General features: G+C 40.3%; 1 protein-coding gene across 9 annotated transcripts in view; it reads left to right on the forward strand.

Annotated features, from left to right (window-relative positions):
- The window catches only part of LPAR1 (lysophosphatidic acid receptor 1), a 149,743-nt gene that overhangs the window by 80,629 nt on the left and 43,204 nt on the right, over window positions 1-25,910 (forward strand). For all 9 annotated transcript variants that reach the window (XM_055135425.1, XM_055135434.1, XM_055135369.1 and 6 more), the window contains one exon: window positions 1,517-2,264. In XM_055135425.1, the coding sequence (XP_054991400.1) occupies window positions 1,517-2,264 (748 nt within the window). The remainder of the gene's footprint in view (window positions 1-1,516; window positions 2,265-25,910) is intronic.

Here is a 25,910-nt window from a genome sequence, read left to right on the forward strand (position 1 = left end):
TTCAGTGTCTAAACAACATGTACTTTGGTGGTATAGAATGTTAAAAATAGTGGTTAAAATGGGCATAGTTGCTAAATAAATTGTTAAGTGCAATGCAAGATAAAATAAGAAAGATAAGATATGAACTGTTCTTAAGAAATATTTTTTAATTTTGGGAGTTTCAATAAAGGCCATAGAAATAAGGGTTTTTACTATTAGATGTGTAATTTTCAAGTTGTTCCTTCTTTATAGTTTCTCTGATATTTTAAAAACTATCATTAATTACATTGTTATGTGTCCTCAATCCTTTTTTTGGATCTTAAGTAAGATTATAAATATTAACAAGGAAATATATTCTAATTGGTGATCCTAAAAAGTAAGAAAACATCATAAAAGATCATTTCATCTTTTTAAAGATACAATTTATCTAATATATGTTATTAAACATATAGCACATAGTAAATGTGTTTTATTTATTGTGCAGCACTGAAATTATGAGACCCAAACTTTAATAACCAAATTTAAAAGGTGCCTGCCAAGATGGCAGGTTGGGACTGAGTTAGGGCAGATAGAAGACAGGCCCTGGGAACACTGGTGTGAGGAACTTGACACGAGGGGCAGGATTGGTGATGGAAAATTGTATGTCAAAAAACCAACTATGAATAACTTTGCAATCCATGGTGCTTTAATAAAATTAAATTTTGGAAAACAATAAAGGTATAATTTATCTAATCTTTTTTTTATTGATTGTACAGAGTATCAAAGTGTCAGCTGTCCTTTGGAGGTTACATTAGGTTGAATAATGTTATGATTTCCAAAAAAGAAAAAAGTGCTCAAACATCATAGATGGGTTGATGAATGCTATTCTGGGGATCTCGAGTCATGGGGGTAGACAGTGCTGACCACAGGAATGCTGAGCAGCGAATGCTGGCTTTGGGCAGAAAACCTTTGATGCATAGTGACCTCTCGAAAACGTTGTCATTGATGGCCCTTGTGGGAACTTCATTGCAAAACGCCACAGATCGAAGATCTTGTGTGAGAACAGAAATACTGAGTAATAGGGCAATAGCACCCTTTAATAAACCAACTCTGTTTACAGATTCCCTAAATAGTAGGTCAAAATAGGTTCCACTCTGGTGGATACTCCAATTGCAATGTTCTGCAAAAGTCCCATCTGTATCGTGTATTTTAAGCAAGATTTCTGGGCCATGTGGCTTTTCTAGTAGACTTCAGTGGTGTGCAACCACCAAGGAAAGGAGTTGTCATTTATTTGACTCCAACTGTCTTTAATCTTGAGGACAGTAATACAGTGAGAATCTTTGGGGTTTCAGTATAATCATAGCACATTATTTAAATCAGACTTTTAAAAGTTCTTTGCCTTTGGGTGTTTGTATGTGTATGTATGTGTATTGGAGTTGCTTTGGCTCCAATTTTTTTTATGGGAGTATTGTATTATCTGTATGTCTTTAAATTTGAATTTAGATCTTCCCTCCTTTTATTTTTCATCTTTCTTCTTCTTCTTTTTTTTTTTTTTTAGTTCACGGCCATGAATGAACCTCAGTGCTACTACAATGAATCCATTGCCTTCTTTTATAACCGAAGTGGAAAGTATCTTGCCACGGAGTGGAACACGGTCAGCAAGCTAGTGATGGGACTGGGAATCACTGTCTGCATCTTCATCATGTTGGCCAACCTCCTGGTCATGGTGGCAATATACGTCAACCGCCGCTTCCATTTTCCTATTTATTACTTAATGGCTAATCTGGCGGCTGCAGACTTCTTTGCTGGGTTGGCCTACTTCTACCTGATGTTCAACACAGGACCCAATACTCGGAGACTGACCGTCAGCACGTGGCTCCTCCGTCAGGGCCTCATTGATACCAGCCTGACAGCATCTGTGGCCAACCTATTAGCTATTGCCATTGAGAGGCACATTACCGTCTTCCGCATGCAGCTCCACACACGCATGAGCAATCGGCGGGTGGTGGTGGTGATTGTGGTCATTTGGACAATGGCCATCGTGATGGGTGCCATTCCCAGTGTTGGCTGGAACTGCATCTGCGATATTGATAACTGTTCCAACATGGCACCACTTTACAGCGACTCTTACTTAGTGTTCTGGGCCATTTTCAACTTGGTGACCTTTGTGGTAATGGTGGTGCTCTATGCTCATATCTTTGGCTATGTTCGCCAGAGGACTATGAGAATGTCTCGGCATAGCTCTGGGCCCCGGCGGAATCGGGATACCATGATGAGTCTTCTGAAGACTGTGGTCATTGTGCTTGGTAAGTTTTGTCATGATGGTATCTTGTTTTATTTTTATTTTTTTTTAATTTTTAAAATTTTTATTATATCACCATGTGGAAAGTTACAAAGTTTTCAGGTTTATGTCTCAGTTATACAATATTCAAACACCATCCCTTCACCAGTGCCCCTATTCCACCACCAAAATCCCCAGTATACCCCCCCCTGCCACAGCCCCCCCCAACTGTGTAACTGATGAATTTCACTTCATTTTCTCTCTACCTTGATTACATTCCATATTGCAAAACAAAACTCACTATTGTTGTTGGAGTTTCCCCCCAAGGAAGACAGCCCTACTAAGGAAGCATTTGATAATTGGTTTGTCATTAAAAGATTGTATGTTTTCAGTTTTTAGAAAAGGTCTAAAAACTGGGTGTGTTCCAGTCCTGCAACCCGGAGCCGTGTTAGTTGCTTCTCAGTGTCGCCAGGGCTCCATCCGGAGAAGGTGTGCCAGCTGTACCTCCTCCGTCTGGATCCCTGGTGTTGTTGGCCCGGATTCGGGTCCGGAGCATTTCTCCGGCCGCGTTGCTCACCAGACTGCCTCTGTCATGATGGTATCTTGTTTTATGGATTCTCAACATAGTATGGACCATATTCATTTATGTCGCAGGAAAGCAACAATATAAATGTTCACTTGTTGTATATACAAGAAGCACAAGGACAGGAAGCCTATATTAATCAGGTATCTGTGATAAAGTCAGTACAACAGTTTTTCTGCAATTACAGAATCAACTTTAGGCAAGTGCATATCTCAGTGATGTGGTATAAATGATAATGTGAAAGGTTATTTATAAGTTTGGCTGGCAAACATTAGACAGAATTAATCTCAAAAACCTTTTGAAAGGTTTCCTTAGAATTCTAATTATGGAATTTTTATCTTGTAGTCCTTTATTACACGTTGCCAGATAGAACATACTTTTGGATAGTATAAGTATGTTTTTGTATGTAGCTGTTTTATAAGTCTGCTTCTAAATAAATTATCTGCAGTATTTTATAATTGTTGTCTTACAGGTAAATACATCAAGATTTACTGCTTAGAATGGGTTGGAATTAATAGTGTTCTGTGATAGTCATCTTTATGAAAAGATATATTTTACTTATTTTCTTTTGTAGTAGTACCTGTTAATTCACATTTCAATGTAAATAACAAAATTTTATTATTTATATATGCACAATAACTATACCTTCAGATAACCGTTTTGTAGGTGAAAATTTCTTGGTAATGAGCAGGAGAAATATTGGTACTCAGAAAATTATTTTAAAAGTACTGAAATTTCTGTTATGATCTCTGAAGTTAAAATAAAAAATACAGGACATTTCTTTAAATTTTAGAGTGCCTATTTAAAAACTTCCACAGCAAGAATTTAGTTAAATGCCTTTCTATTTAATTCCATTTTATTCATACACTCTCTTTAGGTTAATGTTTGATCATGTTTTGAAAATATTTTAAAAATATTTTTAGCACTCTATCCTTTCCCATGGACATTCCATGCAATGTTCCTCTAATTTTCTTTACTCCAATTTGTAAAACTATGCTGAATGCATATTACTTGGAATTGTGTGATTCCTCTGAAACTGTGAATTATGTTCTTAATTACGTTTTTAGCACCAGGAGAGAGACAGACCTAAATATCGCTAAATAAACTAGCATCCTGATTGATGCATGGATGCTACATATTTTGATTTGGGTGGTTGCATCAGTGAGATATCTTGGTATCCTGGTCATGACCTCCTGGTTGACTTAAGAATAAGGACCAGGTCTTGTAATTGCTGACTTAACTAAAACTCTACCTGAGATGTACTGGTACAGCTAGATAATAACCCCACTGGGGTCTCATCAATGCAGATGAGAGATTGTCTTATTCCATTCAGTGGAGTTTTAGTAGAAGAACACAAAAGGTTTTCCTAGATGTTTATCAACAAAAACCTGAGCATACCTGAGCCACACAACATATTTTTCCTAACACAGATGAAACCCATCTTAGTTTATCATGGATGCTACTTTTATATGAAATTAGGTAAGGTGAGATATTTTACTTCTGTGTGAACTCATTTTTTTTCCCTGATGATGTATCTTTTCACATTGTTGTGATTTTTCTATTTTACCTCAAGTGGTGGGCTGGAGCAATAGTACAGCAGGTAGGTGTTTGCCTTGCATGTGGACGATCCAGGTTCGATTCCTCCATCCCTCTCGGAGACTCCAGCAAGCTACTGAGAGTATCTCGCCCACACAGCAGAGCCTGGCAAACTACCCATGGTGTATTCGATATGTCAAAAACAGTAACAAAAAGTCTCACAATGGAGACATTACTGATGCTTGCTCGAGCAAATTGATGAGCAACAGGATGACAGTGAAACAGTGACAGTGATACAGTGATACCTCAAGTGGTGCAAGTAACTCATAAAACCATCAGTAGAACATGACTCCTAAACTCGATCTATGAACCTGCCAAGTTCTTGTTTTAATTTTGACCTTTGTACTGGCCTTGAGAGATTTCAGTGGACAGTATGTGGAGTGATTCATATCAAGTTAACTCTTGAGTCTTCTTGAGCTGTTTGGAAAAATTAGATTTAAATAATTGTGTAGGCTCAAGTGACTATATTATTTCATTCCTGTGTGTTCCTCTTTTACCTAGTACAGCAACCATAAACTGGAAAGCACAGAAAGTACAGAACTGGAAAATACAGACCTTTAAAGTTTGACTAGCATATTCTGTGAATATTGGATACTGGGAATTGCCTCTAGATTAAGTAGTTGTTACTACAGGTTTCTGATGGAAGATGGTTTAGCATGGGAAAATACAAGTCAGGGTGATAAGTGGAGCGAGTTGGTGAGGCAAGTAGTTATGTGATTATTATAAAGGAGGGAGAAAAATAAATAGAAGATGACCTTTTAAAAAATAGGGGCCTGGAGCTGGAGCAATAGCACAGCGGGTAGGGTGTTTGCCTTGCACACGGTTGACCCGAGTTTGATTCCTAGCATCCCATATGGTCCCCTGAGCAGCACCAGGAGTAATTCCTGAGTGCAGAGCCGGGAGTAACCTCTGAGCATCGCTGGGTGTGAACCAAAAAGCAAAAAAAAAGGGGGGCCTTCGGGATAAAAACATGATAACCTTTTACTAGCTATATTGCAAACCATGGGCGGAGCGATAGCACAGTGGGTAGGGTGTTGGCCTTGCACACGGCCAACCTGGGTTCAATTTCTCCATCCCTCTCAGAGAGCCCAGCAAGCTACGGAGACTATGGCACATGCACGGCAGAGCCTGGTAAGCTACCCATGGTGTATTTTATATGCCAAAAAACAGTAACAACAAGTCTCACAATGGAGACATTACTGGTGCCCGCTTGAGCAAATCTATGAGCAATGGGCAGACAGTGCTATTGCAAACCATAATGCCCCAAAAAAAGAGAGAGAAAGAAAGAAAGCAGAGAGAGAAAGGAAGGAAGGAAGGAAGGAAGGAAGGAAGGAAGGAAGGAAGGAAGGAAGGAAGGAAGGAAGGAAGGAAGGAAGGATGGAAGGAGGGAAGAAAGGAAGAGAGAGAAAGAAAGAAGAAAAAAGAATAAAAGAATGAAAGAATGAGAAAGAAAGAAGGAAGGAAAAAAGTGCCTGTCACAAAGGCAGACTAGGGGCAGAGTAGTAGGCGGGAAATGGGGATATTAATGGTGGGAAATGTACATAGCTGAAGGAAAGGGTACTGGAACATTGTATGACTGAAAGCCAGTCTGGAACAACTTTGTAAGTGTGTGTCACATTGTGATTCAATTTTTTTAAAATAGGGGCTAAACCTTGTGGTGCTCAGGATATTTGAAAGCTATTCCGCAACACACAACCTGGGGTACCAAGTATCGAGCAGCTTGGACCTGGCAGTGCTTGGGGCCACCAGGACTACAACTGGTGCTGCTTATGTGAGCATACAGTGGCAGTGATCAAATAATGCATCTTGCACTTGCTAAGCATGTGCTCTACCACTGAAGCTAATGAAAACTGTGAGGATGGCAGGGAGTTGGAAAGCTTAGAGTAGGGCATTCACGTCCTCCACAGTCAGATGCCTGTCAAGGTGATGCTTAATCCCACTTCTGTGGCCCACTTGATTCTAATTGCCCATCTTTAACTCCATGAAAGAGATGGGCTATTCTTTGTAGCAGCCAGTTCTTGATAGTGATGTTCTGTAAGTGTACTTTTTGTTTTCCATTTCTGCTCTGCCCGACCGTCAACTTTATTAGAGCAGGTAGGAATTGTAATAATATATTCTCTATTTTGTTCCCAGGACATATCAGAGTATCCAAGTGTCCAAGTAGATACTTATTAATTAATGGCTGGGCATGTGAATGTGTCAACAAATGGCAATTTTTGGAGCTTTCACAATTGAGGCCCACCAGAGAGCCATAGTGAGTCCACTAATATAAATGCCACTCAGCTGTCACATTTCAGGACATGAGCTCTTATAAAATCTTGCAAAATAGACACAACAATGCATTTGTTTTTATTTAGTCCAGGAATAATTACGATTTGACTAAACATTTGGAAAATTAATTTCAGTATCATCACATCAGAATGATCTGGGGTTTCTATCTGATCAGATCCCAAGAGCGAAGGATTTGTTGATTAGCAACTTAAATTCCTGAGAGTCAGCACAAAACGAAGACATCTTTAAGACTTTTCTGGCAATCGTAGTAGTTTTTAAAATGCAAGACATCCTTGAGACTTCTTTTTTTTTTTTTTGGCTTTTTGGGTCACACACGGCGATGCACAGGGGTCACTCCTGGCTCTGCACTCAGGAACTACCCCTGGCGTTGCTCAGGGGACCATATGGGATGCTGGGAATAAAACCTGGGTCGGCCGCGTGCAAGGCAAACATCCTGCCCACTGGGGTATCACTCCAGCCCCCATCCTTGTGACTTCTAATGTAACTCAGTAGTAGTAAAAAAATACAAGGTTGCATAGAAGTTTCCAATATAAGCTACTGAAGAACTCTGGATCTCAGTGTTTATTTCTTGTGTCAAAAGCCTATGTAATATTATGGGTCCAGCCCTGCTCTAGCTAGCAGTCAGTGTTTGTAAATATCATCCTATGGAGTATAGGTACCCAGCTCTATTCGATAGCTACAGCATCAAATAGTCTATTTGTTATCTTTATTTTTCCAGAGGATGAGGAAGAAAGATTAGGTGACTCCAGAAGTCCCACAGCTATTTAAGGACAGGACCTGGGATGTAAACGCAGGCACTTTGGTTTCAGAGTGCATTTCAAATTATTTATTTATTTATTTTTTTACCTCCATGCCATCCTGCCTCTATAATAAAAATAACTACTAACATATGTTTCAGTTTGCCATTAAGTCTGAAAGGCACTGTGCTATTAAATTGAAGCTTTGTGATCCCATTTATTTCCACGTATACTGTCGAACTGCAGGGCGCTTTGTTTCCTGGGTAGAAGAACCCTTTAAAGCAGCATTCCTTTCCTCTTTCCTCCTGGTGGTGCTGGTGATGACGTTCAGACTCTAATTTCATCAGTTTCTTTCCACTGTTCGGTGTTAGAGCACCAGTAACTGTTTCTGACCAAGTGAGTATTTTGCTCAAGGTGTAGTTAACATAGGGCTCATTATCCCAGCATGAAGTCAGACAAGCCTTCCTCAAGAATTTCTTTTATGTCCATTCCACAGTTCAATTGGAATGGTAGTCAAGAAGTTCTTCCTTATTTGACCATAGTCAATCTTAGGTTGTGAGTCCTTGCCTTTTCGACTTCATTGTCTGCTGAGGATGGGTACTTAAGAGAGGGAAAATAGTGACAATAGTGACATGATAGTGTGTGTGTGTGTGTGTGTGTGTGTGTGTGTGTGTGTGTGTGTTGGTGGGGAAAGCGAGGTCAGCAGAGGATTTGCCCTGAACATAGGATAGAGTGAAAATAAATGTGAGTGCATTTCTCTTTGAGAAAGACATTGTTATTTGCTAGATTTGATCTGTCCTGGCTGGAAATTAACACAGTGAAGTTAAAGAAATGCCCCTTTATTGCCTGTGAATTTTGAGCAGCGGTCACTATGTGGTACTAGCGGTTCCCATACTTAAGGGAAGTGGTGCCCCACCGATATTACCCCAAAGGAACTGAGTTAAGATAGAGCAACTAACTTGCTCAAGATCCCTCATTTCCCAAGTGACAGGATGGAATTCCATTGTAGATCAGGACCTTAACTCACAGGTCCCGGCATTCCATGGAGCTCCTTGGTGTTGATAAGTGGTAAAGGCCAGAGGAGTGTCAGCCCATTGTTTTCTTGTTCGTGCTGATGAAAGATTATTCAGGGCAATGTCCTGTTTGCGAATCTTAATGTACTTCTCTTTCTTTCCATTTTAATTTGACATGCATGTTGCTGAGTGGTCGTGTGTGTGAAAGGATAAAAAGATGAAAAGGACAAATCCATTCTTTACAACAGGGGTTGTCAGGTAAAGTTAAAGAGAGTTAGAAACCACATAAAAATACCCTGGGCATTGGAATAAAAAAAAAACAATGACCCAACAGAAGTGGGAGGGAAGAGCAGTGGGGAAGACCAAACTAGTTGGGATGCTAGGAGGGTCATGGTGGGGAGTGAGGGTGGGGAGGTGGGGGCGGGAACTTTGGTGGTGATGAGATAAATTATTTGTCATATATGTATAAGGATCCATACCATCAATACCAATTCCAGTGTAACTGCCTAAACTATAATAAACATGATCAATATTATTAATTGGGTCTTTATGTCAGTGGAGGGAGGGATGGAAGTGATATCTAGTCATGTGAAGGGAGATGTCCCAGAAGAAGAGGTCTGAGTTGAGCTTCACAGCGTATAGGTTAACTTGCCAGCCTCTAAAGCTAATTGATAGTAACAGTAATTGTCACCTTAGTGAAAGCAGAAGAAGTCAGATAATGATAAGCAAGTCGTAGGTGTCCCAGGATGGAAGATGTGTTGGAGAGCCAAAAGCTAAGGAGTTTAGGCTTCTGACTGGTGGAGATCAAAGGTACTAAAATATTTCCTAGGATAAGGTGCACAAGTTTTCATCCTTTGCAGTGCAAGGTACTGAATCTGGGTCAGCAGTGAGCAAGGTAAATGCCTTAGCCCTGGTAATGAGACACTTTAGATAGTGAAGAGACTTGCTGGAACATTGTGACCATAGGTATAAACCAAGACCATTCTGATCAACACAGGATGTACGGTCACCTTGTTTTCTGTTTAGATTCTTTCCACATGCCCTTTGGGTCAACTGCGGAGTGTAGTGCTTGACTTAAAACATTGCATAAATGCAGTCAAGAAGAACTTGGATTTTTTTTTTAACTTTTTAAAATGGAATCACTGTGAGATTGACCCTTACGAGCTGTTCATGATTGGATTTTAGTCATACAATATTCCAACGCCCATCCCTCCACCAGTGTATATTTCCCAGCACCAGTGTCCCCAGGTTCCCTCCCATCACCCCCACCTCACCCCCCACCCCATGCCTGCCTCTATGGCAAGCGCTTTTCTGAACTTTGATTCTTTTTAAAAGCAGAGATCTGCCTCGATTTAGAATATTCTAGCTGAATGGGTCTTTAGAAATCACACTGTCTGAGTTAATTGACAAACTTAGTATGAGTTAGCTTGTGGCCTCAACCAGAATACAGACTTCCTGTCTTCTAGTAAAGTGATATTCTGAATGCCTGTGCCTCCACACTTATTCAGCCCCATCCACATTTTCCATCATTTTCTTCTCTGTGAGCATCAATGTTTGTTTATGTGGCTCACCAGGACTGGGTATAAACATTGTGGCTATAAAGGTATCTGGCACCCAAGAAAGGTCCTCTTTAATTTGGCTTCTTATTAACTGTCAATTAACTGGTAATACCTATAATGGAAGTTTGACAAAAGTTATTAAAAACTAAATTGCTTACTCATGTGGATTGTATGTTTCAATTTCATAACATCCTGCTAGATTTTTAAATAGCATTGTAGTAACTTTTCGTTCAGTTTTTAAAATAGCTGTACAGTTTACCTGGTTTGTGGTGTGTGTGTGTGTGTGTGTGTGTGTGTGTATGTGTGTGTTCTCAATATTTGTTGAGGTAGGATTCCTTGGGTTTATTATGGACTCTGCCACTACTTCTCTGGATGATTCTGAGCATTTTTCCCCCTCTTCGTGTGTTCATTTCTCTGTACCTTCATCTATAGGGTGAACTTGCCGAGTTTGATTTAGAGTTGTATTTATTCCTTATTCATTAATTAATTCTATTATTAATAGGAGAAGAGGAACATTCACTTCTATGGATATGGTATTTAGAGTTTTCGAGTGAGAAACACAGAGAAGGAATGGGGACAGAAACAAGAGACTATGATTTCTCTTACAGCTTCTGTAGTAGTTGGTCTTTGGTATTCTGTCCCCCACAAAAGAGAATGGCCCCTATAGAAAGGATGATCTCAAGGAAATAAAATTTGTCTTCCTTTAGATAGCACAGCGGGTAGGGCATTTGCCTTGCACATGGCTGACTCGGGTTCGATTCCTCTGTCCCTCTCGGAGAGCCCAGCAAGCTACCAGGGTATCCCACCTGCACACAGAGCCTGGCAAGCCACCCGTGGCGTATTCAGTATTCCAAAAACAGTAACAAGCCTCACAATGGAGACGTTACTGGTGCCCGCTCCAGCAAATCGATGAACTACTGGACGACAGTGCTACGGTGCTACCTTTTGGTTGCGAATGGGTGACAGGAAGGGATGGTGTTGGGTCTGTTCCTCGTGGAAGGAGCAAACACAAGAGTCTTTAATTCCCTGACCACAGGTGGCCCAGCTGCACATCCTGTTGCTCTGAAGAGGAACCAAGGCTACCCAAGTCTCCTCAGGTCCCCGTGGCATCTCTGTGAAGGCCTCTTTGAGGAAGAACCAGCAGAGAGAATATTCATGAGAGCCTGGGCTGTTGGTCTAACCATGAAGCTGGCTGGGCCTCATGGGTGTGGTCAGGAGACACAGCCTGCCTGGGGACCCCACAGTGTTGTCCAGACCCCAGTCCTGGGCCCAGGTGAAGAGAAAACAACTTCCCAAGGCAGCTCTTTATGCCCTTTTGTTGCCCATCTCCATTCAAATATTTTTATTCAGAAGAAACTTTTTAAACAGAAACAAAACCCGTCAACTAACACGCTAACAGAGTTTCTTTTGAGGTGTAGACAGAGCAGCCAGAACACAACGCTCTTTATTTTGGGTCTAATGAGAGTAATTCAGGCCTCGTCTAGCTGAGACTGCTGTCAGCCCCAATATGAATGCTGCATAGTCATTTGTCCTTATCCTGGAAGGTCATAAGTGATGCAAAGAATCCCTGAAAGAATAGCAGTGACCAATGGGAGTCACTCTTGCTCAGAGAATGAGAATTTAAAGTTTGGGACTTGAGGCAAAAAAGGACCAGAATTTTAGATCTTTGCTTACTAGTTTCATAGCCCTGATAAAATGACTTACTTTATCTTAGGTATTTTGTGAGTGTGTATGTGTATGTGTGTGTGTGTGTGTGTGTGTGTGTGTGTGTGTGTGTGCGCGCGCGTGCACACACACAGTGCAGTAAATGTTTTATTTAGGAGTGAGGGAAAAGAGAAGAGGGCTTAACATAGGGTTTGGCTCATAGAAAACATGTACTAAATGGTAGCAAGTATTATCTTTGCTATTGGGTTTTATCTACGTGTGGTTTCCTACCCACATTTCTTTCTTCTGACTCATTCACACCTATCCCACATATGCATACAATAGTGGATTCCAGTGGTTGGAATGATGCTTCATTTCTCTGATGTGATGTAAGAGTGTTGTTGGGTTTTAGCAGCTGTTGTTTCTAATTACGAACATAATTTTATTCCAAAGATAATTCTGACCTGTGGAATGGCTTGCATTTTATTGTTAGCTTTAGCCTTATGTCCTATTAGCAAATTAAGAAATGGCTGTTTCTACTTTCAGAAATGATTAAATGGTATTGGCCATTTAATGCATGTTCCTTGATGGAAAGACACAGCATTTTAGTAAACTTAAGATATTTATCAAATAAATAAATGAAATGTACCTTTTATCCTGGACAGGAGTTTATAAGTTGCCTAGTAACAATAGAAATAGAACCGGTTTAACTTGAAATCCAATGGTTCATTCAAAGTTTGTTTTAAAGTAGTTTAGTAAGACAGTACCACACCCTGCTTATTATGGCCTGCCTGCCTTCCTTCCCTCTTTCCCTCCTTCCTTCCTTCCCTCCCTCCCTCCCTCCCTCCCTCCCTCCCTCCCTCCCTCCCTCCCTCCCTCACTTCTTCCTTCCTTCCTTCCTTCCTTCCTTCCTTCCTTCCTTCCTTCCTTCCTTCCTTCCTTCCTTCCTTCCCTCCCTCCCTCCCTCCCTCCCTCCCTCCTTCCTTCCTTCCTTCCTTCCTCCCTTCCCTCCCTCCCTCCCTCCCTTCCTCCCTCCCTCCTTCCTTCCTTCCTTCCTTCCTTCCTTCCTTCCTTCCTTCCTTCCTTCCTTCCTTCCTTCCTTCCTTCCTTCCCTCCTTCCTTCCCTCCTTCCCTCCTCCCTCCCTCCCTCCCTCCTTCCTTCCTTCCTTCCTTCCTTCCTTCCTTCCTTCCTTCCTTCCTTCCTTCCTTCCTTCCTTCCTTCCTTCCTTCCTTCCCTCCTTCCTTCCTTCCCTCCTTCCTTCCTCCCTCCCTCCCTCCCTCCCTCCCTCCCTCCCTCCTTCCTTCCTTCCTCCCTCCCTCCCTCCCTCCCTCCCTCCGTCCCTCCTTCCTTCCTTCCTTCCTTCCTTCCTTCCTTCCTTCCTTCCTTCCTTCCTTCCTTCCTTCCTTCCTTCCCTCCTTCCTTCGTCCCTCCCTCCCTCCCTCCCTCCCTCCTTCCTTCCTTCCTTCCTTCCTTCCTTCCTTCCTTCCTTCCCTCCTTCCTTCCTCCCTCCCTCCCTTCCTCCTTCCCTCCCTCCTTCCTTCCTTCCTTCCTTCCTTCCTTCCTTCCTTCCTTCCCTCCTTCCTTCCTTCCCTCCTTCCTTCCTTCCCTCCTTCCTTCCCTCCTTCCTTCCCTCCTTCCTTCCCTCCTTCCCTCCTTCCTTCCCTCCCTCCTTCCTTCCTTCCTTCCTTCCTTCCTTCCTTCCTTCCTTCCTTCCTTCCTTCCTTCCTTCCTTCCTTCCTTCCTTCCTTCCCTCCTTCCTTCCCTCCCTCCTTCCTTCCCTCCCTCCTTCCTTTCTTCCCTCCTTCCTTTCTTCCCTCCTTCCCTCCTTCCTTCCCTCCTTCCTTCCCTCCCTCCCTCCTTCCTTCCTTCCTTCCTTCCTTCCTTCCTTCCTTCCTTCCTTCCTTCCTTCCTTCCTTCCTTCCTTCCTTCCTTCCTTCCTTCCTTCCTTCCTTCCTCCATTCCTCCCTCCATCCCTTCCTCCCTCCCTCCCTTCCTCCCTTCCTTCCTTCCTCCCTCCCTTCCTCCCTTCCTCCCTTCCTCCCTCCCTTCCTTCTTTTCTTCCTTGCATGAGCTTGTTAATAATAGTTCATGTTTTTCAACAAATATCTTGAATGTCTTTCAGGGAATAGTGTTGCAAAGATTAATATGCACTATATCCTCAAGGAGCTTTTATTTTGAAAGATCAGGCTAATTTCAACAAACAAGTTATATATATATATATATATATATACATACTAGAAAATGAAATGTCTTAAGAAAGGTGGTAGTGCTATTTTCTGATTGGTGTCAGGAGGTTTCATAATGCATGTGATAATAGGATTTGTACCTTAGATGATAAATGGAAGGTTAACACATCAGCCCAGGTAAATGAATTAATTCTATTAAATATTCTTTGTACTCCAATTTGTGTTAAATATTCAGTCACTTGCCTTATACTGAAATTAATATGCCACTTAGATGTGACATTAACTCCTATTAGGCTTGCAAATCTCTTGCAAATTGCTGGAGGTGGAGGGAGAAGCTTCTAAGACTTTAAGACAATATCGTTCCTAGATTTTTTTGACTGTTTTTTTGTCCTGGTATTTTCTTTCTTGAAGTGACATTAGCAAATTCACATCAAAAATTGATTATAGTTAAATTAATTTAACTGGTTACTGACCTCTCATGCATTTCTGTATGTGAAAATCAGCATCCTGTGGAAAGAAGCACTTTGCAACGACATGCAAATGTCTCATGACCTGAAAGACCATTCATTTCTAGAAAAGGCTGACCGCTGGGCCTGAAGCAGGTGGTTTTCTGCAGTCTCTCAGGGCATTGCGGGTAGGAAGATTTCAGACTATCTGTAGTTGATTATTGTTATCATCTGTACGGTAATAGAATTTACAGCTAGTTGTTAGATCTAGAAATACACAGTCCTATTTTCAGGGATATACATGCTTTAGGACTTTAAAACATTGTGATTCCCTGATGTAATTTTAATAAGGACGAACATAGGATAAATGCACGTATGTTAATGAAAAGTGCCAGGCCCAGCAAAAATAACTGCAGGGACATGTTTATATTTGCTGACATATTCGCTGTTTCCCTAAAATTCAACTTGGCCTCCTTTAGGCTACCTGGTGACCCCAACATACACACAACATTGACTAGTAAATAAACCATTTCCATACTTTATAGATCACCACGTTATTCTGGAGATCAATTTAAATGCTCAGGGTGGTTAACTTGTACAGTATATCTACTTTTCATTTAGAGTTATCCAGAAATCAAGGAACATTAATGACTTATAGGACTTTCTTTTCATTTCTTAGGAGTTGTGTATGTTTATGAACAGGTAATGTTGTTTACACCTCCAGTTCAAATCTGCATGATCTCTTTTCACCTCTTTTTTTTTTTGTCATGCTCTTTGAAACATCATGCCAATGACATTGGGCAATGCTGGGTCCCCTCCCAAGGGATGCTGGGAAGGCTCTAGTTAGAAGTGTATGGTGCAGTTGGAAAGTGCTTCCTTTTTGTTCTTTTTGAAGGGAGTGGGGTGGGAGCAGGAGGCATTGAGAAATTTTGTTTCTGAAAAGGGTGGCAGTAGGCCAAATACATTTGGGAGCGTCTTTGATATATACAAAGGACTTTTCCTCCTTAATGTTTTTCCCCTTTGAGGTCTACACTACAGTTATATGCTGCAGAGAGTCCACTCTTGTTCATTACTTTCGTGAAGATGATAGTGTCTAGACTGAGTGTGGTCATGGCTTCACTTAAACCCTGGCAGGTTTCCTCCGCCAATAGAGGAGTTATTATAATGATCCAAAGCAAATATGAAGCGCTACGAGGGTGACACAGTAACAACAGGGTCTTTTTTGAAGAAGTGGGATTGAATCTGGCATTGGGAGACTGGAAATTCATGGCTTCACCTATTTATCCTGCCCAGGCAGACTTTTATTGACACAAAGAACATTGCATTTTAAGTAAGGTTTTCCATGAGTTCATTTTAAACAGGTATTTCTTGCATTTCAAGACGCCTTCTCTTTGTGTGGCAGGCCAGAATTTATTTGCTTGCATTATTTTCCTGTCATTTGGGAGAGGGTCAAGGTAGCCACTCAGGCATCCAGCCTCTCAGGACGTGTGCTAAAGACTGATGAAGTGAAAACTTGACAAGCTTATGCTGTAGCCAGCAAGTGATTCACATAGTGTTCTGGACGGATTTGCTTTGCTAACCTTGCTGAGCACGTGGTACCCAGGAATGCTCCTTTGTATATTGTCTGAGCCAAAAGGAAAAGCTGAGCTGTAAATCAACCAGCTTGCTGCAATCAGTGAGTTTCTGAACAAAAACAGGGGAGACTGTTTAAACATACTACAAAATACAAAATGGTAAAATAAAAGTTGTCTAGATTAAAATATTGGCTTTAATTAATTTGACCAAAGTCTGATGTTTAGTGGGGGAAGCAAAGATGTTTTGATTTAAAAAAAAAACATTAATTCTAAGGTACCATATCTATATCCCAGCAATTTTACCAGGGCTTTAATTTTTTTAATTAATTTATTTTTTAAATTAGTGAATCACTGTGAGGGTACAGTTACATTTTCGTGCTTGTGTTTCCCTCATACAATGTTCGAGAACCCATCCCTTCACCAGTGCCCATTCTCCACCACCAATAAACCCAGTATCCCTCCCACCCACCAATCCTATCTCCCTCCCACCCCACCCTGCTCTGTAGCAGGGTATTCCCTTTTGTTCTCTCTCTCCAATTCGGTGTTGTGGTTTTCAATAGGGGTGTTGAGTGGCCATTGTGTTCAGTCTCTAGTCTACTTTCAGCATGCATCACCCTTCCTGCCCGTGGCCTCCAACCACATTTTACTTGATGTTCCCTTCTTTCTCTGAGCTGCCTTTTCCCCAGAATGTGAGGTCAGCTTCCAAGCCATAGAGTCAACCTCCTGGTACTTATTTCTACTATTCTTGGGTGTTAGTTTCCTACTCTGTTATTTTATATTCCACAGATGAGTGTAATCTTTCTATGTCTGTCTCTCTCTTTCTGACTCATTTCACTTAGATGATACTTTCCATGTTGATCCACTTATATGCAAAGTTCATGACTTCATTTTTTTCTAACAGCTGCATAGTATTCCCTTGTATAGATGTACCAAAGTTTCTTTAGCCAGTCATCTGTTCTAGGGCACTCGGGGTTTTTTTCCAGATTCTGGCTATTGTAAACAGTGCTTTGATGAACATATAAGTGCAGATGTCATTTCGATTATACTTTTTTTGCTTCTCTGGGATATATTCCCAGCAGTGGTATTGCTGGGTCAAATGGGAGCTCAATTTCTAATTTTTTGAGAAGCGTCCATATTGTTTTCCAGAAGGGCTGGACCAGTCGGCATTCCCACCAGCAGTGTAGAAGGGTCCCTTTCTCCCCACATCCTCTCCAACAGCGGTTGCTTTTGTTCTTTTGGATGTGTGCCAGTGTCTGTGGTGTGAGGTGGTATCTCATGGATGTTATGATCTGCATCTCCAGGGCTTTAATTTTTAAGAATGAAAGAAAATGTTGTAAATACTAAATATAAATAAGTGTGTCTGGAGTATAGATGATTATATTGTGTGGCAAAATAATAAGATATATTTCATTTTATAATGTCTTAATATTTCAGTTTAATCTGAAGTGACTCAGCCATTTTTAAGCCATGAAGTTTGTCTTCAAAGCCTTCATTAAAAAAAAACAACAAAAAATAAATAAATAAGAGCGGAAATAGGAAAAATTGAAAATAGTTAAAAATACATTCCTCTGGGGACCAGAGCAATAGTATGCCAGACAGGGCGTTTGCCTTGCATGTGGCCATCGTGGGTTCAATTCTGGCAACCAAAATGGTCCCCTGAGCAGTGCCAAGAGCAGTTCTTGAGTGCAGAGCCAGGAGTAATCCCTGAGCATCAGCAGATATGACCCAAAAAGAAAAAAAAACCCACTTGTATGTTTCAAGCTGTAATATGTTACATAGTTAAGGTTCTCCTGCTATTGTGCAACAGTACATTATGTTTAATGTAGTTATCCTTCAGCAATTGCTGATTTATAACTTGAATAATGATATATTATAAGATTTGCAAGTAGAACTTCTGAAATTGGGTTAGAAACAATGAATTAATTCACTTTCACATCAGATCTTTAGGACATTTTTATTGCATCTTTGTGAACATAGATATTTAAAGCAGAACTAGAGTAACATTCAGTTTTTTGAGAAGGTATTTTCTGGTAAATATATTTGCCCCTAACCTCTTCAACAATGTGAAATATGGTAGAGTTTAAACGTACCAAGTTGCTATAGCTTTTAATATTTAATGAATTTTTTGTGAGAATCAAATGTCTTTATGGAAACTGTAGAGATTAAGATTTATGATTTTTTTCAACATGCCGAATCATAACAATCAAAATGTCTATCATCGTGAGTTTTTATTCTTCTCATTTTTTCTTGTCCTTATTTTAATCAATTTTTATATTTTTAGGTTTGTAATATGTAATATGTTTCATTATATGCAATTTGGCTGATTTTATTTCTTCTATACATTTGAACTCTGCTTCAATACGGTATTAAAACTTTCTAAAAGTAATCAAGAACAATACTAATTATAATTTGAGTACTAACTAAACAAGTAAATCCTACTTTTTTTTCCTCAGGTATATATAATATATAATTTTGAGCAGAAATCTACTGGGGAGGGGCAGGGAAGGTTGAACCCACAGTCTCACATGTGCGAGGCATGTACTTTACCAGTAAGTCAAAGCCTTGGTCCTTGACCAAGAATATTTATCACTCTGAATTCAGTTACCTTGTTTTCCTAATGTAGATCAATTATTTTGGTGAAGGTCATATGTGATAATGATTGCAAAGGCTTTGTTAATAGAAAGTATTACATAATGTAAGCTCTGAATGTTTGTGCAGTTGCTGCTTATAAAGCAACTGGTTTTGCATGAATTTGATACAGTGTCTATCTCACTGAGACCTTTACAGAAAAGACTGATCAGTCATTTTGTTGTCTATAAACTTTTTATGAATATGGCTCGGGCCTAATTGGAGATGTGGATGAAGGAGCAGATTTATTAGGTATGATAGCTTATTCAAGGAATCTGATGGCTGAATTGCTGGATGTGGTCTGGGAACCTCCCTGCAGGATAGGTCTGGCGGTCACGGTGCCATAGGGCCTGACGTCACAGCATCCTCAGACCCTAGCACTGAACAGCTGTCATGTTAGCCAGCCCTCTCTATAAGGGGCCCCTGGGCTACCAGAGCACTGCTTGGAAGGCTCAGAACCGAAACAAGTTGGCGGACATTCTTAACAGACTTTGTGACCTTGGGCAATATAACTGACCTTTCTGAGTTTTCTGTTTTTCATATATACTTGGACAGAGCATTACTATCACTTCCCCTCCCCCAGATGAAGAGATTATGAATTTAAAGAGATTGGGAAGTACTGAGAAAGACTGAAAGTACTTAGAGTGCTCTCCACATGTGTTAGGGGAAGTTCTTTTGCCTTACTATGGCTAATACTCCAGCTCTGTATTCACAGAGTTGCCCTCTATGGCTAGCTGTGGTTAGACATTTGTAGTTTTTTCCCCCGCAATGGTCAGTTTCCCATGGAGTCACTTACCTTCTTTCATAGGCTGTATCATCACAAATGTCATTTTCCTACCTAGAAATGGAACTGTCTGTCTTTAGAAATGGAACAGAGAGGTCTGAATGATGGATCGTCATTAATCTGTTCATTTCTTCATCAATTCTTTCCTTGAATTATTTGCCCAATGAATGTAGAATCCTTGAACTCAGTGTAGGATGAATATCAAACTCCAAAGATTATGATATTCATACTTTCTTCCAAACCCAGCCTTTGTTTGTACAGTAGTACAACAGAGCCTGGCAAGCTCTCCGTGGCATATTCAAGATGCCAAATACAGTAACAATGATAGATCTCATTCCCCTTACCCTGAAAGAGCCTCCAATGCAGCACCGCTGGGAAGAATGAGTAAAGAGAGGCTGCTAACATCTCAGGGCTAGGATGAATGGAGACATTACTCGCACCTGCCCGAGCAAATCAATGATTAATGGGATGACAGTGATACAGTGATACTGATACATAGTTTCTCACACATCTAGGATGCAGTCTGATCATCCTGCAGGTCAAACTGTCTTCAAATAGCAGAACCATTCTAGATAAGAATTGCTTTCTTGGGTGCAATGCACTGGATATAGTTCTTTCCTCTTGGTGCCATCAAGAACACTGCAAACCAATTTGATTGAGATGAAATTTGTTATCTCTTGTATGTTGGAATAGCAAACATGATACATATTGGCCTCTTGTACATTGGGATTCCAAATAAAAGATATATAATTTTCACTCATTTACAAGTGAAATATAATTAATGGTAAGGTAGAATGGGAATAGGCATTACAGCGGATAGAAAGCAAATATGGATGTTAGGAAAGATTACACATGTATATAGATAATGATTATCAAAGACAAGAAGATAAAAATATCAGAGAATAAGTATGGAGAAAACTGAATAGGAACTTAGAAGTAGGGGTAAATCCTACCAATACTAAAAGGAAAGCATTTTGAGTTTTATGAGTTGAGTGTGAAAGTGTGGTGAAATTCGAGAACTGAGGTATATATACTTTAACCTGGTACTTACTGAATCCTGAATATCTTAATTTTTTCTTAATCACTAAATTAATACACATTCATCAGGAGGAAAAAAGAAAAATTAAGAAGGTTAAAAGTGAAGAAATTTAAGAAAATTAAAAATTCAGCATGATTTGGAGAAAATTTAAAAAGCAAAATAAACATGCCGTTCTAATTCCTTGTCCTAATTAATATTTTATAACTGACAAGGTATAGTTATATAAAACATTATTTTGCTGCATGAGTTAATATCTGTCTTGGAAGTGTAACCATGTCAATAAATAATCTTTGAAAATGTGTTCTCTACAGGTTTCACTACGTATACATAAAAGGGTCCTGGGTTAAGGGGAAGAAAACTAGACACCTAGAACCTGGAAGGAAAGAAAAACAGGAACCAGGGAGCCAGAGTAGTCAAATATCAAGCAGAAAACAGAACAAACTAGCGGACCAAAACCCAGAAATACCAGTAGGGCTTTGGTTCCCAAACACTGCCCCCAGGGCACCTCAGGGTTCCATACTTTTGGAAAGAGGTTTGTATATAACTTGAGATAGAATGTAACTTAGATGAAAACATAAAACCTAAGTGGCTGGGCACTTAGATTTTATCCCCCCCATCTTTTTTGCTATTATGAATAACATTGAATTCATGCATAATAAGCATCGCTACTTTTCTCACGGAGACTTTGTGAGTCTTGGTTATATATTACATTTTCTAGAATTTTGAAATATTAAGCAATGAAATATTAAGATGATTATTTATATAAGACGCCAGGCATGGAAATACCTTTGCCAGTTTCTAATTTTACCACAAGAAAATGAGAATATTTTTGGTACATTTTTGCAATATTAGATGGTTTCTCTCCACCCACCTCAATGCTGTGACCATTATTTTCGTTGGTGAGGACAGATGAGCAAATCTAGGAGAGAGATGGAAACCTTTCTGGGTTTGGGAAAGTAAAAATAAGCATAGGAATGCATTCTGTACTTTGTAAATATATGCATTATTTTGAAAAATTTCCTTCTGAACCAGTGTATGAAGTATATGTATTCCTCAGGAAACCTTTAGATCTGGAAGCTGAATGGTGTCATTGGGGATAGCGGTGGTCCATTCTGATCCTGGTGTCTTTTGCATATCAGCATCATTGACTTTGCTGTTGTATTCAGTTGTTCCCAATTTCTGGTTCCTAGGACATATTGTAAGAGGCAAGGCAGAAGCAATGAAATATTAAAATGATTATTTATATAAGACATCAGGCATGGAAATATTTAATATGTATATATCTACTGTTATAAAATATGTTTCATCCAATGATCATATTACGGTGTTGAAAGCTGGTGGATTTTCATAGCATTGTGAGATTTTCATTAAATCATCAAGTGGCTTTTCATTTTACTGTGAAAGAGGAAAATAGCTTAGTGGGGTCCAGACTCATTATGTTTCTGGGTCTCACAGGCCTAACTCTTTCTGGAACTGAATGTTGTTGATATCTCAGGAGTCTCTGAAAGCAGATCCATTTCTCACTTCTGAACTTCCATCCTCACTTTTCTGCTTCCCTGGAAAAGTTAAATCCCTAATGTAGAGGTTCTTAATAATGTACTGACAATTTTTTGCACCATTCGACTCGATTAAAAGAAATACCTAATAGTTTTATAAATACAACTAAACCAGCTTAGTAAGAAGTAGTCCAAGAAATTAGTGACCACTTTGTTAAACAAAACAAAAGCACATGGATTGAAAGCAAGGACATTATTTTTATCTGATTCCCACCAGCAATAGCTCAGGGGCATGTGTGTCTGATGAGGCTGACAGTTTCTCAAGCAAGAGTTGGAGCTGGCTCACACACAGTTGTGCCCAGGTCCTGAGCCATTGCTACACTTGATTTTTTATCATGCAACAGCCAAAGGCATATGACATCATCGAAAGAAATGCAATGCCATCTAATGTTAAGTCCGTGAACTACCTCAAGCTAGCTGCTCACGTGGTGTCTGACAGAGGGTCCCAGTTTCCCTCAGTTGAAAGCATCCAGCAGTGACAATCCTCTTTCCCAAAGTGTGGAACCCTGAGGTGCCCTGGGGCAGTATTTGGGAACCAAGGCCCTATTGGTATTTCTGGGTTTTGGTCCGCTAGTTTGTTTTGTTTTCTGCTTGATATTTGACTCCTCTGGTTCCCTGGTTCTTGTTTTTCTTTCTTTCTAGGTTCTAGGTGTCTAGTTTTCTTCCCCTTAGCCCAGGACCCTTTTATGTTGTTTTTGCACCTGCACGTGCTTTGGTTGCTGAAGGAGTTCAGTACTGTCTTCCTGGCTCACAAGATCCACTCCATGGCATCAGTACTGTCACCGTGTGTGGCAAGCTGTCCACTGTCGCCTTCCTTGCCTTTAGCCCAGACCCTCCTGCACACCAGGGCCATGAGCTGTCTTCCGGCCACAGAGATCTGCTCAGACCATCTCTCTGTGCCCCCAGTTCCTTGTTCCTGTCTGTCACTCTGGAGTTAAGCACTTGCTTTCGTGTTCCAGGTGACTACATACTCCTCTATTCCCTGCAAGCTCAGATCCTTCTGATAATATGAAGATAATAATAGGTCTAACTTTGAGTGAGAATCAGATGAGAAAATGTGTAGAGCATGGTGCCTCAGGTTCAATAAATGCCAGTAAAGCACTTAAAATTAACTGTTGCTATTTTTTCCATTTTTCAATGACAGCAGTTACAAGATTTACTGCCAACTATTTTATTTCTTAAAAAGGAAGTAGCTGGTTGCTCACTTAAAGCATTTAGCACATGCCTTTGCCAGTATATGAGACAAAGCATCGAATTAAGTTTTTTTTTTATTTTATTGAATCATCAAGAGATAGTTATAAGCTTTCATGTTTGGGTTACAATCACATGATGATCAGACACTCATCCCTCCACCAGTGCACATTCCCCACCACCAATATCCTGGCTATACCCCCCTTTCCCACCCTCCCCCTGCCTCCATGGCAGACAATATTCCCCATACTCTCTCTCTACTTTTGGGCATTATGGCTTGCAACACAGACACTGAGAGGTCATCATGTTTGGTCTGTTATCTACTTTCAGCATGCATCTCCCATCCCAACTGATTCCTCCAGCCATCATTTTCTTAGTGATTCCTGATTGAATTAAAATTTAAAAACCAAACTTAACAGTTAACTAATGTTCGGTTTATATATAAATGATCTCTTAATTATGTAGATAAATTTGATATTTTAACAGTGTTCTAGACATTTCCTTCAGAGGCATGTCAGTGTATATTGTGTTTTGCCTGTTTTAGAAATGATATATTTGAGACCCAAGAGAATAGGTACATTGCTGAAAGTAATTCGGTATTGCTGAACATCGTAATTCAGGCTTTGTCATTTCCCTGCTAGTGCTCTTTACTGCTACACTGCTGTGTCTGTTATTTTAAAATTAAGATGGAAGGAGGAAGGAAGGGAAAAGGTAGCTTAGAATGAAAGGAAAAGGAACTAGTTATTTTCTTTGATCCTTCCTTGCTATATCCCTGCCACTATTATTTCAAAGTTTAAAAACAAAAGGAAAGAAAAGGAAAAAGATTGTTCCTCTATTTTTTTTAAGCAATGGAAAATGGCTATTACTATTGCATCTGGTATATTTGTTATTGCACTAGTGACGAAAAATCACCAGTTTGGAAATAAAAATGGCCACTAGAAGTAATTTCAAAAGAGAAAATGCTTGGTAAAATTTTCTGTGTACCAAAAATGCTATATTCATCACTCAGAAATGACAGCGCAGGCACTTTAAAATGAAAGACAAATCCTTCAGCAAACAGCAAGCTTTTCCTTCCCTCTATTTTCCCCTTTTCCCAACTGTTTACATGCCTAACACTTTCACGCAGGCAGGCCCCTGCTGTCTAACCACCTTCTGGGCACGATGGCATGGAAATACACTATCAGGGTATAATTGTGTGCACAGCAGAGAGAACATGCTATTATGGAAGGGAGCCTCAGTGGAGTAGCCTGCCTGCCTTAGACTGTGTTTTGATCTTAGTGTTAAAATGGAAACGAAACCTTGGCTGCTCCTTTCCAGAAAGTTGGCTGGCTCCTGGCTGGGAGGGCAGCTTTCATGCTGGAAAAGCAGGTGAGGGGATAACCAAAGCTCTGCAGCTTTAAAGTTGACTTCAGTGTGCGGAGTGACCACAGCAATCTAAGGGGTTGCTTGACTCTCTATTGGAGGGTTAGAAAATAGCGGAAATTCCAGGATTTCTCTAAACATTTCTTAGACTTCCATATAGATTTTTTTTTTAATTTGTTTCTGTTTGTTTGTTTGTTTGCTTTTGGGGTCACACCTGGCAGTGCACAGGGGTTTACTCCTGGCATTGCACTCAGGAATTACTCCTGGCAGTGCTCTGGGGACCATAGGGGATGCTGAGAATCGAACCCTGGTCGGCTGTGTGCAAGGCAGATGACCTACCCGCTGTGCTGTCGCTCCAGCCCCCTAGATTGTTTTCTTTGGGCAAGTGAGCTCTGAACGCTCACAGTCATCCTGAAAGTTAGCCCTCCAGCCAACCCTCATAAACTTGGTAAGAGCAACTTCAGAGTATTAGTATCTAGAACATTCATCTTTTTTTTTTTTAATTGAATCACCATGTGGAAAGTTACAAAGCTTTCAGGTTTAAGTCTCAGTTATACAATGCTCAAACACCCATCCCTTCACCAGTGCACGTATTCCACCACCAAGAACCACAGTATACCTCCCCACCGGCCCCCACCCCGCCTGTGTAGCTGAGTATCTAGAACATTTAATGTGGAGGATCTTGGCCAATTGTGATGTGACCAGTTAGAAAGGAGTCTGGTGTTAGTCATTTAGAAAAAATAAATTTAAAATATTCAGAGATTCTTCTGGTGAAATGCAATTTCCATTTATTTTTTTAAGCACAACAGGTAGGGCATTTGCCTTGCGTGCAGCCAACCTGGGTTCGATTCCTCCATCCCTCTCAGAGAGCCCGGCAAGTTACCGAGAGTATTCCACCCACACGGCAGAGCCTGGCAAGCTACCTGTGGCATATTCGATGTGCCAAAAAACAGTAACAACAAGTCTCACAGTGGAGACGTTACTGGTGCCTGCTCGAGCAAATCAATGAGCAACGGGATGACAGTGAAACAGTGATACCAGTGATAGTGGTTAATAAAGCAATTCCTGTATAAATGGACTTTCTAAATATGCTGCTTTAAATACTTTTCTTTTGAAGTTGGGAGACTTAAGTTCTCTTTATACTTATGCTTTTTGTGTTCATAGCTATTGCCCTTCCATTGTACGAGTGTACCCAAGACCCTCACCCTTGAACTAGTGTCATGTCTCTTCTTGTCTTCCTTCCCCACCTCCTCCTCACCCCCCACCCCAGTTAACCTCAGTTGTACATTCAAAGTCTGTTTGTTGCCATTTACTGTTAATTCCTATACTTTGTTCTTTTATCTACCATATCTGAGTGAAATCATCCAGTATTTTGTCCCTCTTCCACTAATTTATGCATATTTTTATGCTTTGTAGAAAATTACCATAAATTTAAGATTTTTTAAAAAAAACATCGATTTATACTTAAAATTTTCACAGA

Source organism: Sorex araneus, chromosome 1 (assembly GCF_027595985.1).
Source record: "Sorex araneus isolate mSorAra2 chromosome 1, mSorAra2.pri, whole genome shotgun sequence".
NCBI lineage: Eukaryota > Metazoa > Chordata > Mammalia > Eulipotyphla > Soricidae > Sorex > Sorex araneus.